The sequence below is a fragment of the Lepisosteus oculatus genome, chromosome 6, assembly GCF_040954835.1.
Source record: "Lepisosteus oculatus isolate fLepOcu1 chromosome 6, fLepOcu1.hap2, whole genome shotgun sequence".
Taxonomy (NCBI): domain Eukaryota; kingdom Metazoa; phylum Chordata; class Actinopteri; order Semionotiformes; family Lepisosteidae; genus Lepisosteus; species Lepisosteus oculatus.
Window position 1 is genome coordinate 21,507,816 of NC_090701.1, and position 14,196 is coordinate 21,522,011.

Sequence of the window (14,196 nt, forward strand, 5' to 3'; positions counted from 1 at the left end):
CATTCAAAATGAGCCACAAGCATCCCTAAATGCAGACAGAAGAACAATAATCTACAGCCACAAGGCTGGCATAACCTTTCTTTTATGCAGTTATGAAACAATAAGTGTAGTGTGAGAAAAGTGAGTTTAGCACTCAAAAGCCACTATTGTGGCTCAGTATGGGACAGCACCTAAGAAAGTTCGTAAACATGAATTCATTTATTCTTCATTTTATTTTTTTAGACTTTCAGTAAGGTGTCCTCCTAGCATTAAGGCAACAGTATCTAGTGCATCTTCTGGTTTTATTTAAATTCTGTTTTATTATATCTATTTATAAATAGAGAATCTTGACTTAGCAACAGAGTAAATATACTAAATAAGAAGCACACAGCTCCTATCCAGTGCAGCTATTCAGTCATTGCTTTGGAAGGCAGGTGAATTCTCAGGGTGATTAAAATTCTCACAGATGTTTCTGATATCATTACCTAAAATATCAGCTTCCTCAAAAGACTGAGAATCCCAGATATTATTGTCTGCTTTGTTACATTTAGAATTTGGTTTTGGATGTATAAGTATTTCAATTCACGTCTCTCCAAGTGATGTCACTGACTCTGGTCTAGAGTCAGTGACTCTTGATAGCAAAACCCCTCCTCCCAGCCCTGTGGGACACAGGGGAGTGGGGCCCAGAGTCAGAGGCAGTCTGTCTAATACTTCAAGATGTTTCCTAGCAGCTCTGCAAGAACAGTTCAGACACAAATCACCACAAAACAAAGTTTCAGGGACTCAAAGAGTCCACAGAAGTGAGGAATCTTCAATGCAGTGAAGAATCTTAAAACTAAATTTCAACTACTACTAATGCATGACTTTGAAATTTTCCTGGACACACATCTGTTAGAACTTTCATGCCATGCAACATAATACAGAAAATATACAATATATGAAAACTAGGAAAAATAAGAAAACAAAGGTAAATGTTTTCAAATCTAAATCGATATACAGTATAATAAACTGCTTATGCAGTACTCATATATATATTGCCTCAAGACATGGTGTCCACCAGTGATTTGATGCCATGAAAAACTAGGATACTGTAGGTTTTCAGTGGAAAACGTTACATTTGTTTGGTTGAATTTTGCAGGCAATAGATTCGTTCATGTCTATAGTACATCTAAGAAAAGCTGCTGAATATTGGATTAAATTACAAGCAACACACTAATCTTTGAAAAGATGAAAATAATAACAATAAATAAGACATGTGAAGAAAATATACTGCACCAGATGCTATCAGTGTTAGTGTATCTCGTTCAGCACATTCGGAAACATAATAATGCCTTACTTGAATATCTTAATAAAGCTTATGCATGTATTGTAAAGCTATTTACATGTATGGCTGGGTTGATCAAACATTTTATTAAAGAAGCATTAAAAAAATGAAAGAGGACATCTGTTTTGGCAGCAACCAGCCTACTGTCTTCAACACATGAAGGCACTGATACTCTACACATGTACTATACAAGATTCTCTTGGCAATTGAGCCACGTTTTGGGGTTTTGTCACATCTCACAAACACTAGGGGACTCATCTGGTAGGAGCAGCAACAAATCCGAATTTACATAAGATTTTCTCGATGGTTTGTCAATCGTGAAATCACAGATTCAAATTTTGGAAAACACAAAACGAGAGAACATGAAGACCTCCCCAAATATTGCCTGGAGGACAACAGTGATAAGTCACCACAAACACCTGAGTGCTTCTCAAAGATTGCCAATTTAGCTCTAAAACCAACACAATCTTCATTTGAGTCTAATTCTAATCCTGTTCGTACAATATGAGTGTTTGATGCATCTTCTCCAGTGGCCTCTTCCTCTAATATTTTAATTTTCATCCTCTTCCATCAACAACCTGCTTTTCTGCTGACGGTGAAGCCAGGAACCATCTCTCAGGCAGTGAGGGGTATTGTCAAGGGAAGTATCTGTGCATACCAAAGTGCTGAATCTTGTTTTTTTTTTTTTACAGCAGATACAGTATCAGGGAAAATGTGCAGTGGATAGCACTATAATGAGAAAACAAGAGCACAGAAAGGAAGGCTGTTATAAGAGTAGCCAGCTGTCAACTGCTGAGACAGGTCACAACACAGACACCATGCTGATTCAGTAAACTAAAATTCCACCCATAAAAACTAATAGGGATTTATAAGAAAAACCCTTCAAACTGATGAAAATACATTGTGAGTGGGGGCGGAATAAAATCCCCCAAAAAAACGCACACATCTGCCACAAGATCAGAACACCATACAAGCTCTGTTCTGGCACATGCTGCTGTGTACTGATAATGTCAGGGACAGAAACATACTTACTGGCCCAGATGTTACTGGTTTCAGGCTGGGTCGAGATGGGCAAAAACTGAAAGGGCCCAAGGCGATCAGGGCGATTCTGTTTTGGCCCAGCTAGAAACTCCTGTGTTTTTTCTGCTGCCTCTAATGATTGCAGTGAAAGAAACACTTCACCCCATCCCCGCCCTCACGTTTTGAATTGGCGCTTTCCACTTTCGTGAAACATGGGTTTTATTATTTAACATAGTGAATCTAGTACTGGAAGACATGGTTTGTACATATGACCACACCTGGAAATCCTCTGTGTAGCAGTTTAACTGCTTTTCTTTACTAAAGTGTCTTGAAGCATATGATTGGTGGCTTATATTAACAAATTTAAGTGCTGCTCATCAATTAATATTTATTTACATGGTAACATTCATATTGAACTAAAATGTAATGATGTTTTTTTTAAGAGCATTTTAATCTGGTACTTCAGGAGCACAACAAGGCCACTATTATTCAATCATAAGAGGAGATCATTTTAGCTATAATTCCTTGTATCTGTATTCCTTCATTTTGTTCTCAAATTTAGCTTTTCATGTGTTTTTTAATTGGGGTGGCTTGGGCCTGGAGCTTATTTACTGTATGTGCACGTTCTATGGCTTGAGTTGCCTCTTGCTGTATATTGCTCTATATACAGCGGCAATAAATTCCACATTAAACATTAGCTCATTCAACAGAGATGTCAAAAGACAGATGGGTTGGCACAATATAGGATTACCCACTAAAATACTGGAATTGTGGCTTTAAAACTGGATCTTAAATAGAAATAGTTCTATTTTTTTAATCTGGGTTAGACTTTTTAATGGTGTATGCATTTTATATAAAGGTCTTGCATCATGTAGTTCTTCATCTATGTAAATTCATAAAATACATTTTTTTTATCTTTTTCCCCCTAAAAGGTCGTCTTTAGCCCTGTTCAATTTGTGATATCCTGGAAATTGTGTATTGTGCAAATATTTGACAATTTACTTTGCTACTATTGCTACAATAACAGTGCACTGGGACTGCATTTCAAGACTGCTACATGCAGTACTTTTGTATGTTACAGAGTCGCAGAACATGCATCAGATTTTAACCTTTGCAGCACAGACAGGTGGTTTTCCTGACTTTCTTCTGAAACTGGAGCAATAAAGTTCACGTCTATTATCTACTGCTGGAATATTCAGGGGTATATTCAAGATCGCTCCAAATCTCAGATATAGTACTTTTTGTGGAACCTACAGTTAGAAGATTAGTGCACCTCTATTTCCTGCAGCATCAGGGTAAGACCACATGTATACATCTGTGTATAGTGTTGTTGTGCATTTTAAAAATAAAGAGAAAATGTTAAATGGGTAGCAAAGACTGAACCAATACCAGAAAAATTACAACACTGTTCTTTCTTGGTAGCTCTGAAGTGTGGTGGTTTTTGTCAAGAATTACCACTGGATGAACTCTATAGCCAATTTTAATAGTCTGAAAAATTAAATTTAGGTGCTTTTCCACTGCTAACACAGTTTGCCAATATTGATTTTTTGTCTGAATCCACAGTTACTATGATTCAAGCTATGCAAACAATGCTAACGTTTGAGCATGTCAGCTTGTTTTTACCTTCTAATTTAATTTTTTTTAAATCTGCTTTTACAATCTTAATTGTTTAGCTTATGGCCTATGTTGCACTCTAGTCATGACTATCAACGAGACAGGATTTTTTCCACCATTAGGCTTTTTTCTACAGGTGCTGAGAATGAGAAAATGAACATAACAAATGGTTTTATCATATCAGCTGAGAAGAGGCTGTTGTTGTTGTCGTCCCACAAATGACGATTAAACAAAGCTCATTTTCACAGCAATTTTTCTGCCCGCGATATGGATCCTTAGAAACGCAGCTAAGAACCAGTGAAGGACAAATGTCTGGAAACAGGAGTGGTCAGCAAGATCACAAGCTCAGTTTTCCTTTCTTTATACATAGTATCTGGAAAAAAGCCTGAAAGTTGGTCGATTCTTGAGATCAGCTAGGCAACCAGAATTCAACGTGACATGCAAAATAAACGCACTGAAGTTCATCCCATGCTGAAAAGAAAACCATCATGCGAATCTTAAAATAGTAGCCAGACTCTTGAACACAGCAAACTTGCTTCCAGTCTTTTCTTATAGAAATTCAAAGCAACAGCGGTCTTAGGATCTGAGGTAAGGGAACGTCCAAACAGAATTAATAGACCTTAGTTTCTGTATGTCAATCACATAAACCTGAAGAAGAAACTGAACACGCCATATGATAAGACTTATAGCATGGCTCACAGAGGTACACATCTCAACAGAAAGGGATGGAACCTTTTTCACAGATGGAAACAAGCCGATATCACAGAAATCGTGGGGTGAGCTGGGAAAAACAAGCTTCCTTGACACCAGACCTCAAATCACAGGCCTCCCCACCTGGTGCTCCGCAGTCACAGCAGATCTCATTGCCAGGCATTCGTAGCACGTCATCAATGATGGCTTTGGTGAGATCCTCCAAACTGTTCTCCCCTGTGCTCTGCTCCCCACGAAATGCCATGTTCAAAGCCTCTTCCTTACTGTTGGTTAACACTGATATCCAGCTACAGGGAACACCAACAAAGAAAAAGGTCAGTCTGCATGATCTGGGCCTGACAGCTTCATCAACATGTTTAAATCTTGTTATTTTTTTAATATTCATTTATTTAATGAAAATAAACTTGCAAAATTGGAAAGTGGTATAAATGATTTAGAAACATATCAGTCTCCAAACCAAATTCCTCCATTTCTGTCATGGTCTGTAACTTTAGACAATGGCTGTCTTCAATTCAATTAGACATGGTGCTTCAGAGCAGATGGCTTTGAGAACTTTCTACAAAAGTACTTCTGCTCACAGAAACATTTAATTGATGTTTGTGCACATTCTATGCCCATTTTGTGTTATTAAATTATAAATATCCCTTTTATTGCACGTTAGAGCTTTCCTAAGGTTCCTAAAAGAACTATAAGGGCTCTTGGTCAGAGGCTTTACTTTAGAGCAGATGACATAATGAAGACACATTTGCTCACCTTTTTAAGAACATTATATTCAATTTCTGTCTGTTTAGAAGAATTGAACAATGCAGCATAACAAATTAGCTAAAAAAATACTCAGGCATGGTAAGATTTAAGGTTTGCTATGCACAACATACTGTAACAAAATCCCTTCTAAAGATAAGTAAATTGTCCAAGGAGAAATGGTCATATTTAAACTGCTTCCTCCATTTAAAGTGATAGCTGTTAATCAATCAGCTGTTTATTTTGCATTTTGCTCTGACTCCGTACAGTAGGTCTCTTACAACATTAAAGATGCTTCAAAACATGCTGGATCAGAAGAAGAGTCACTTACTGACGCAAACAGTTGTGAGAGTATAGAACTAGCTGACAAGCCACGTGGTAGAATCTGATACTCTAGGCTTCTCTCACGAAATGGTTGGGTGAGATCATAGCATCAATGAGCAACTGAAAAAATATCTAGATGGACCTAAATTATGTTTTTATGGTAGAGCTTTATATTTCAAAGTATAAATGTAGAAACATATAAATGTATAAACCCACATACCTAGTAGTTACAGTACATACATACATACAGTAAGTCTTACTTTGATGTTAAAAAGCTAATCCTAAATATTAAAAAAAACTTTTTTAAGCTCTACTTGTTAAAGATGCCTCAGAACACTTGTGTTCATAGTCAAATGTTGTTTCAACGTACAAAACTATCCCGAAAACTTATATCCTTCAAAATGATGATCCAAACCTCAAACACAGAGGAAGATGCATGTTTTTAAATGCTTATAAACTTTACCACTTTCTTGTGTTATTTGATGTGACCTGCAGTGAAAACCCTGACTTGCTGAGAAACTAATTTGTTTTCGGAAGTGCTGTGTCAACACGGACACCCAACAGATCAATATTTGTTCCCCGCTGTAAACAGCCAGGGAGGTGAGGTGATTACAGAAGCGCTTCTGTTGAAGACAGGAGGTGATTATGATGAAAGCACAAGCCTTCCCAAAACCCCCTACAATGCAAAACATTTCTTTGATGCCCATCCTTTTATAAGTATAATGTATACTTTCAAAGTATAACTGACAGCAGTGTAACCACCCTGTAGTTAATCTTGAAGCTAAGCAAGTCATGTCCTAGTCAATACTGGGATGGGAAACCAGGCTGCTGTGTTTGTGAACCACTAGGTGACACTCTACTCACTAGACCAGACTTCCCACATCAATGGCCCAAAATGGTGAGCAGAGGCACAGTGTTATAGTAGATGTACTTCTTCAAATACTGAATACTTAAAGCCATTAAAGTCATGGCCATTAAATATGCCACGACAAGGTTTGTAAGAGCAGGCACTGTAAGTCCTGGTTAAATTGCACATTTTTCTGCCTAGTGCAGAGAAAGTGGCACTTAACCAGATCTTAAAGCGAAATGGGGACTCCTGGTTGCTTTCTGGAACAGCCTGGATTGACAGCCAAATTGTCAGATTACAGGATAAATCAAGGTTGTGCTTTTAAGAACATAAGAACAGATACAAGTAAGAAGAGCCTATTTGATTCAACCATGATACTTTTTTTACCATTAAGCTCTGCTGACTTTTGAACAAAACCTAACCCAAAGCCTTATTACTGCTCATAAGAGTCCCTGTAGTAACATGATGCAAAAAACAGATTTCTCAATTTTGTTTTCTTATTTGATTTCTAAACAGTACCATCTGAATTACTGAATGTGTCAAAATTCAACAAATGCCAATTCGAGTGTAGCCTCACTGGACTAAAAATAAGAAAAGAATGATAAAGTGTGAACCTGTGTTAGGAAATGATAATACAGTACACAGGTCTTTTTTCAGCTTCAAAAGCTCAGTGAAAAAAATAAAATATTATACCAAAGTGCAAAAATGTTGAACTCTGTGATTATGAAAGTTGAGGATCAAAGGCCCCTTGTTTTCTAATGCTGATAAAGTGTTCAGCAACTTACTCCTACCACTACTGTCTGCAGTTTCTGTATAAACATCAGTTTCTAATTTATTTCCAAAGCAATGCCTGCCAAAGGGTGCCTGCCTGTCTTACAGACGTTTGAGGGGTTTAGAGGTTAGCTTAGGGATTGGAATCCATTTAGGGACAAAAAACACCTGTTCACATAGGGATAACTGTCTGATGTGTATTACTTTTAAAAGGCTGGAACAAATTAGTTTATGTACACGGTACAAAAATCTTAAATCAGTGGAAATGTAACCCAAATTTTAAAAATATTTAACAGCATGATTAATAGCCAAAATTTCCATGATCTGGATCACTGTGATGTCTTTCTTGCCTCCCACTTTTCAAAACAGCATGCTGTCATTTGCGCAGGTGGCACAGATCTCTGTTCTCTGCTCAGTATTCATGACTTAGCCAGGGGGTTCACAGTTTTCTGTACCACAGTTTTTTCACAGTTCACATTTAATTGGGCTTTTTTCCCCTTCTTGTAGGGAGCAATTACTGGGAATAAAAAAAAAACAATAAGCAAAATATATGTATGCATTGCCTGTCATTACACAAGAACCAGAAATGTGATGACTGGACCTATGTACAAACAACACATTAAAAAATGGCCTGTTCATTGTTTGGCACTTTACTTATATTACTCTTCATGACACGCTACATTTGTAAAAAAACAGGATGAACTATTTGATGTTTGTTTCTTAGCTTCAGCAACAGTTTCAGACTGGATTCATTGTGCTGTCAGACACATAGAGTACTTGAAGTGTGGATGGGTCTGATTTATTTTGATGCAAATACTATTAAGAGCAGCCAAAACCACTAAAAGTTCTTTAAACACTAAAGGTTCTGTACAAGATGCGCTTGATATTGTCTGCTTGGCTTTTCTGTCAGATACAAAAAATGTTCTGGGAATATACAAAACATTAATTGTAAGCAAGATCCTTTTTTTCCTTACATTACAAATTCTTGTTCGTCCTCTGCCTGGAAGTGATATGTTCGGTTATCTGTAAAGAGAATAAAACAATTAGAAAAGTAATGACAGGGAAACATTATCTCAGCTGCCAAAGTTTCAAAAGAATCAGCATGAAAGGTTTTCTTGGCTGCGTAAGCACTCTGTAACCAAAACCCAACTCTGGGGAACATTCCATTTGTTTTTGCTTGTTTTAACTTTCTACATCTGTACATAATGCCTCTTATTCAAAGGTCAGAACAGACAGCATATATTTGCAAAAGCAATTATTCGCTCCTGACATTTTGAAAACAAAGTTGCCACTGTTGTACCAAGAGCTATTTGAATCTGCAAATCAAAGAAAGGCACTGGAGAGAATTTAGGTCTTTGTGATGTCTGCTGTTCAGCACACTACATTATGCTGCAACCAAACTTACGAGATATAAGATCAAAACATTTTTTGTCTTCTCCACTCGGCTTAACTTGACAGGTGAGTAGATTCAATTTGACAGGCTGCCTATTGGACTGAAAAGAGAAGAAAATGCAACGTTAGGGATGTTTAAATAAAGGAAACAAAATAAAAGCTTATCAAGCATACTGTATGTACACTGAACACCAAAGTTTTAATGCAACACGCACATTCTTCCAACATTACAGAAGTCTGTACTGTAAGAAAAATGCACCTCAAGAAATGAAACAATGATTTACTAACTTCTATTCTGACTATTCATAAAATATTGATGAGTTTCTATTTTGGTGTAAACCCCAAAAAATGTCTAATACATTAGATGCTGTGTTGTCTTTAAAACCTATGGCTGTGGTGTTGGTAATCAAACACACAAAAGCCAGATTTTAATCACATTTGGGAGGTCAAATTGCTAAATAATATGTTTTTAATCAAAATCACATTAATTTTTAATCTCAATACAGGTGTTTCTAAAGCACAAGACTAATATACTTGGTGCAGCACAGTAGTTTTAATACAACTGAGGGTTGAAGATTTAAACATGATCGAACTTGTTTGATCCCTTTTACTTCTGCTGCTACCAAAAATGAAAAAATCTTTCCTGATTTTTTCCCACATGAGAATGTGAGAATGTGTGACAACACCCTGCAGTGACATTGCCTCTGTCTCTCGTGAACAGGTATACCGTAGAAAGCTCTTGACACCTGCACACAGCCTGAATCCTGCTACTGAAACGTACCTGGGAGTGCGTTTACTTACAGTATTTCTCATCAACACTGCTGAAGAAACCCTACTGTGCCTAACCTACTGTACAGTATGTAACTTCAACTTCTTTCTTAAGAGCAAACACAAAACATTTTTAATAGGATCACACAATAGGCAATCACTCCACGTAATACTGTCGTGACTTTTACGTAAAAGCATTCATAATGATGCAAGACAACGAAGGAGAACCAAAATGAAAATGGAGGGAAAGTAAAAAAAAGCCACTGTAAGGTGGAGAACTTTCAGACGCATTCTTTCAATTTGCAACAGCAGCTTCTAATTAGATTCGGCGCCTAATAAGAGGGCAGCAGCAGGTCATGTGACCGACACCCTAGAGAGAACAAGTCACAAACAAGCTCTGTGATCCAAATGCAAGACCGTAATCAACCCATGTGTAAGAGAGCGTCTGTAATTACAAATGTTTATGCAAAGCCGACAGCTTTATCTGTGGTCTTGTTGCGCTATTATGACTGTACATAGAAAAAAAAAAGAGATGAATATCAGCAACAAATTAATGGTTATTCACTAAAGCACTCTATGCCAAACTGGCAGAGGTGCAGAAAAGGATTAAAGAAATTCAGACACCCTGGGGCTTGTTAAAGCTCAAAGCATTCCGATACATCTGTACCCTGATTTGAAGATTGCCTGCGCCCTCACATTTCCGCCTCTTGTTCGACACATCCTTACACCCTGCTTGGGCCTAATCGCATCATTTTTCTGCAACAGCAAGTGTCAGCTATGAGCACAAACCCCTTTATGCTGCTGTCATAATGTGTATATTCAATGCAGTGATACTGGCCTAGGTACCACCACAGAAAAAAAGACAGAAGTCAGCAATGCTCTCGCTACAATGTTTTTTTGTGATCGCTAAATCCTGTTAACATTTTTATAGTTTGCAAGAGCTAAGTAAAAGCTCACACAGTAGGTCTTAATGTTTATTTCATGCTGTTGTAAAAAACTAAAATTTTTTACAACACTAAAATTTCTTTCTTGATGTGTTCTCTTCTGTCACAGCAGCCACACAGTGAAATATTCCAAGAAGCCACATGCGCAGGATTAGTCATACATGTCAGTAAAAAAAAACTACAAACCAACAACTGTTCTGACTTCCATCTTCCTCAGATTGCACAGAATAGTGAATTAAAATGTGTGTAACGTCTCAGTTCCTTACTTTCCTCAGCTGGGAGCTGCATAACCCAGATGCCCATGGCCACTCACACAGCCTGAATCTTGCTACTGAAACGCATCTGAGCATGTGTTCACTTATGTCTAATTATCTCTTTTGAAGAAACCTGCACCTAACCTATATAACTGCAACTTCTACTTTTTTAACAGCAAACAAAACGTTTTTTATTATCACACACTAGGTAATCCACTCCCTGTACAGGTGTTGTGCCTTTTACATACAAGGAATCATAACAATGCAAGACAAAGGAGAAAATTAATTTAAAATGTAGGGAAAGTAAAAAGTAAAGTAAAAAAAGGCACATAGGCAACTGCAAATAAAGAATTTAAATGTGTGTAACTCCTCAGTACCTTACTTTTCTGACTGTATTCAGAAGTATATTTTACTGCATGTATCTCCAAAGTCAAAGTGGAAAGTAATGAAAGAAATTAAATGCTTACTCGACACCCAATGTTATTAATGATAACATTAACTATCAGATATTAAAAATGTTTATTCTAATACAACATGCAGAATTTTTTGCTTTTCAATTAATACCCATTTAACCTCAATATCAATGTTAGAGTGAATCAGTGATGTTCACTTAGGACTAGACTGAGCCCAGTATTCAGCCTCCTTTCACTAACTCACCTAGACTTCATCAGGCAAAAATAAAGCTACACAGAAATATAGCTCTTCCATAAAACTTACTGTTGCATGTGAAATTGTCAGAATACCGTTCTTCACAGAGCATTTTCTTCTCTGCCAAACCTTTCTCAACCTGCAAGTGAAAAATAAACCCAGATTGTTAGAGGAAATGTGCCATGCTGAGTATCAGGTCAGATCTAAAATCCATCCATCGATTTTCTAAATCACCTGTAGCACCCGGAGAAAACCCATGCAAACACAGGGAAAACATATCATCTCTACATAGATAGCACCCCACAAATTGAACCCAGGGCCCCAGTGCTGAGAGGCAGCAATATGAGCCCCGGTTCTAAAATAACTTTTATAATTCAAACATTTTGCTGTTCTGCTGCAGTGTTCAAAGTTGACAGCTGTGGAGGCACTCTCCAGCCTGATAGCTGAGTGTTGTTAAATGATTTTTCAGTTACGTGACGGCATAATTCAATAAATGTATATTTAATTAAAGACAACAAATGTTATTGCACATACAGTTAAAGATGAGAATAACAATTTCCATAAAATCATAACAGAAACTTCATGATTTAACAAGCGTGTAAAAAAATCAGTCTAGCAGTAAGCTATTCTGACATTTCTGTAACTGTTGTTGTGCCATTCTGAAATATATCACACCAAGTCCCACAGCCCAGGTTGACATTTCTGAAGAAATGTCAAATGATTCGCCCACAACAAGCTTCATGAGACTGATCACACGTACTCTGAAGTCATCTATAACAGGTCACAGAATAACCCATAACACATTTCTGCATCATGTCAATAATGTTAGCCCAAAATCTATCCTCCACAGAGGACATTACAACACACTCCACACACACCTTAGGTCATCCATACCATGTTTCCACAGAAAGATCCACACCACGTCAACATGGTATATATCACTTAGAGTGATAAAGTCACACCAGGATACTTCCCTTAAAACATGTGGACAGCAGGAATGGTATCATACATATAAAGCTAACTACAGAACAAGTAAAGGTTTATTCCATGCTGAAAAGAGAAGAAAAGAAACCCAATGTTTCTTTGAGGCTGTGCAGCCTCAACAGCCGAAATGTTTCTTTTCTTCTCTTTTTAGAATGGAATAAACATTTACTTGTTCCTTAGCAGCCTACGCATGCTGACGCAGCTCCCTACTTAAAGGTAACAACTACCATCTCAGAACTGTCTCAGCTTAAATGATTTTAAACTTTGTTAAATCTAAGGAATTTACAGAAGAACATGTTAAACCTGTAATGTAAACCTGCTACTGAAAATTGATATTTTCGTCTCCCACACCAGAACACATTTCCTTCTTAATAAACAAGATATTGATGGCTTGCTTGTGCTTCTAGTAGCAGTAATTGATTGCTTTTGCATGCTGTCATCTCCTTGTGACTTTATAAGTGCTGTATTTAAAAAACAATCTTTTTGCAGAGCCATCTATTAACCTACATGTTTGTCCTTGTGAGGTGATGGCCTCACAGACACTGCCTCTCAGGGCAACGCCATGCTGTGCCAGGATCAGCAATGGAACAATACTCTGGCACTGCAAGGTGTGGCACAGCTCCTAAAAATCAAGGATACATCAGCAGTGCCGCCACTGTTCTAGCACAGTGTTAGAATACAAGATCATTTGCGAGACACTGCAGGAAACAGACCACAGCCTGCAATGTAATACTTTGTTACTAGCCAGACAACCCACAGTCAACTGCCCAACCATGTTGCTGAAGCTCACAGGCTGATAAACCTCAAGAAGCAGCTGGATGAAACCAAATGAACAAGTTGGGCTAACTTTCATTTGGAGGCTTACATAAACCATGGTTGAATGTTTTCAGTTGAGATGTATCCAAGACACAAAAGCAGATGCCCAGAGCTGATACATCTCTCATTATAGATTGTGTAAGTGTAACCAGAATTAAATAGGACATCTTGCAGATCATCTTTAACTAGCCTACACCTGCAGCCTTGCACATTCTATATAAACCTATTTCTTGTTCAGACTAAATGTGTGAGTCTGACTTGCTTTCAGTGTACTTTCACTTTGTATACAACAAGTTTTTGCTCATGTTTCTGTCCTATTGAGAATGCTCTCATGTGCAGTCAAACTAGAGAATTAAACTAAATCATGAGTCAAACTAGTGAAGCTAAAGGGGTTCTGTTTGGATTCCTAATTAGTTTAGTCACCCAAAGTATTTCACAACTAAGTGGAAGTTATTTCATAACTAACAACTAAGCTTAAGTGTATTTATATCGGGGAGGTGTGGTGGCTCTGTGGCTTAGGATTTGCGCCTGTGGCTGGAAGGTTGCCGATTCATATCCCACGGCTGGCAGAGGAATCCTACTCCTTTGGGCCCCTAAGCAAGGCCCTTAACCCCAACTGCTCCAGGGGTGCCGTATAAATGGCTGACCCTGCACACTGACCTCACCTTCTCTCCCTGTCTGTGTGTCACATGGAGAGCAAGTTGGGGTATGTGAAAAGACAAATTCCTAATACAAGAAACTGTATATGGCCAATAAAGTGATCTCTCTTTTAAAAACCTCATAGACTTTGGAAATAAAATGCAAACTTTCAACCAAAATAAAATCCAAGTACAGCAAAAGTTATTTATAAGAAACCTCTACTTTAAGAGAAATGAAAGGCAAGAGACACAGTTACACTTTACATGGTGTTCTACAAGTTGGGACACTGAAATTACAAAACAGCACTTATGACATACAGTATGAATGCTCTGTTTTGGTAGTAATCAATAAGGAACTAGTGATGCCTAAGCTGCTTAATTTTCACACAACTCATTCTGTGTTGCGGATTATTTGGAAATT

General features: G+C 37.6%; 1 protein-coding gene across 6 annotated transcripts in view; it reads right to left on the reverse strand.

Annotated features, from left to right (window-relative positions):
• Nucleotides 1-14,196, reverse strand: part of asap1b (ArfGAP with SH3 domain, ankyrin repeat and PH domain 1b) — a 152,349-nt gene that overhangs the window by 33,420 nt on the left and 104,733 nt on the right. For all 6 annotated transcript variants that reach the window (XM_015354450.2, XM_069191061.1, XM_006634314.3 and 3 more), the window contains 4 exons: nt 11,407-11,476; nt 8,737-8,824; nt 8,306-8,354; nt 4,772-4,935 (listed from right to left, as the gene is read on the reverse strand). In XM_015354450.2, the coding sequence (XP_015209936.1) occupies nt 4,772-4,935; nt 8,306-8,354; nt 8,737-8,824; nt 11,407-11,476 (371 nt within the window). The remainder of the gene's footprint in view (nt 1-4,771; nt 4,936-8,305; nt 8,355-8,736; nt 8,825-11,406; nt 11,477-14,196) is intronic.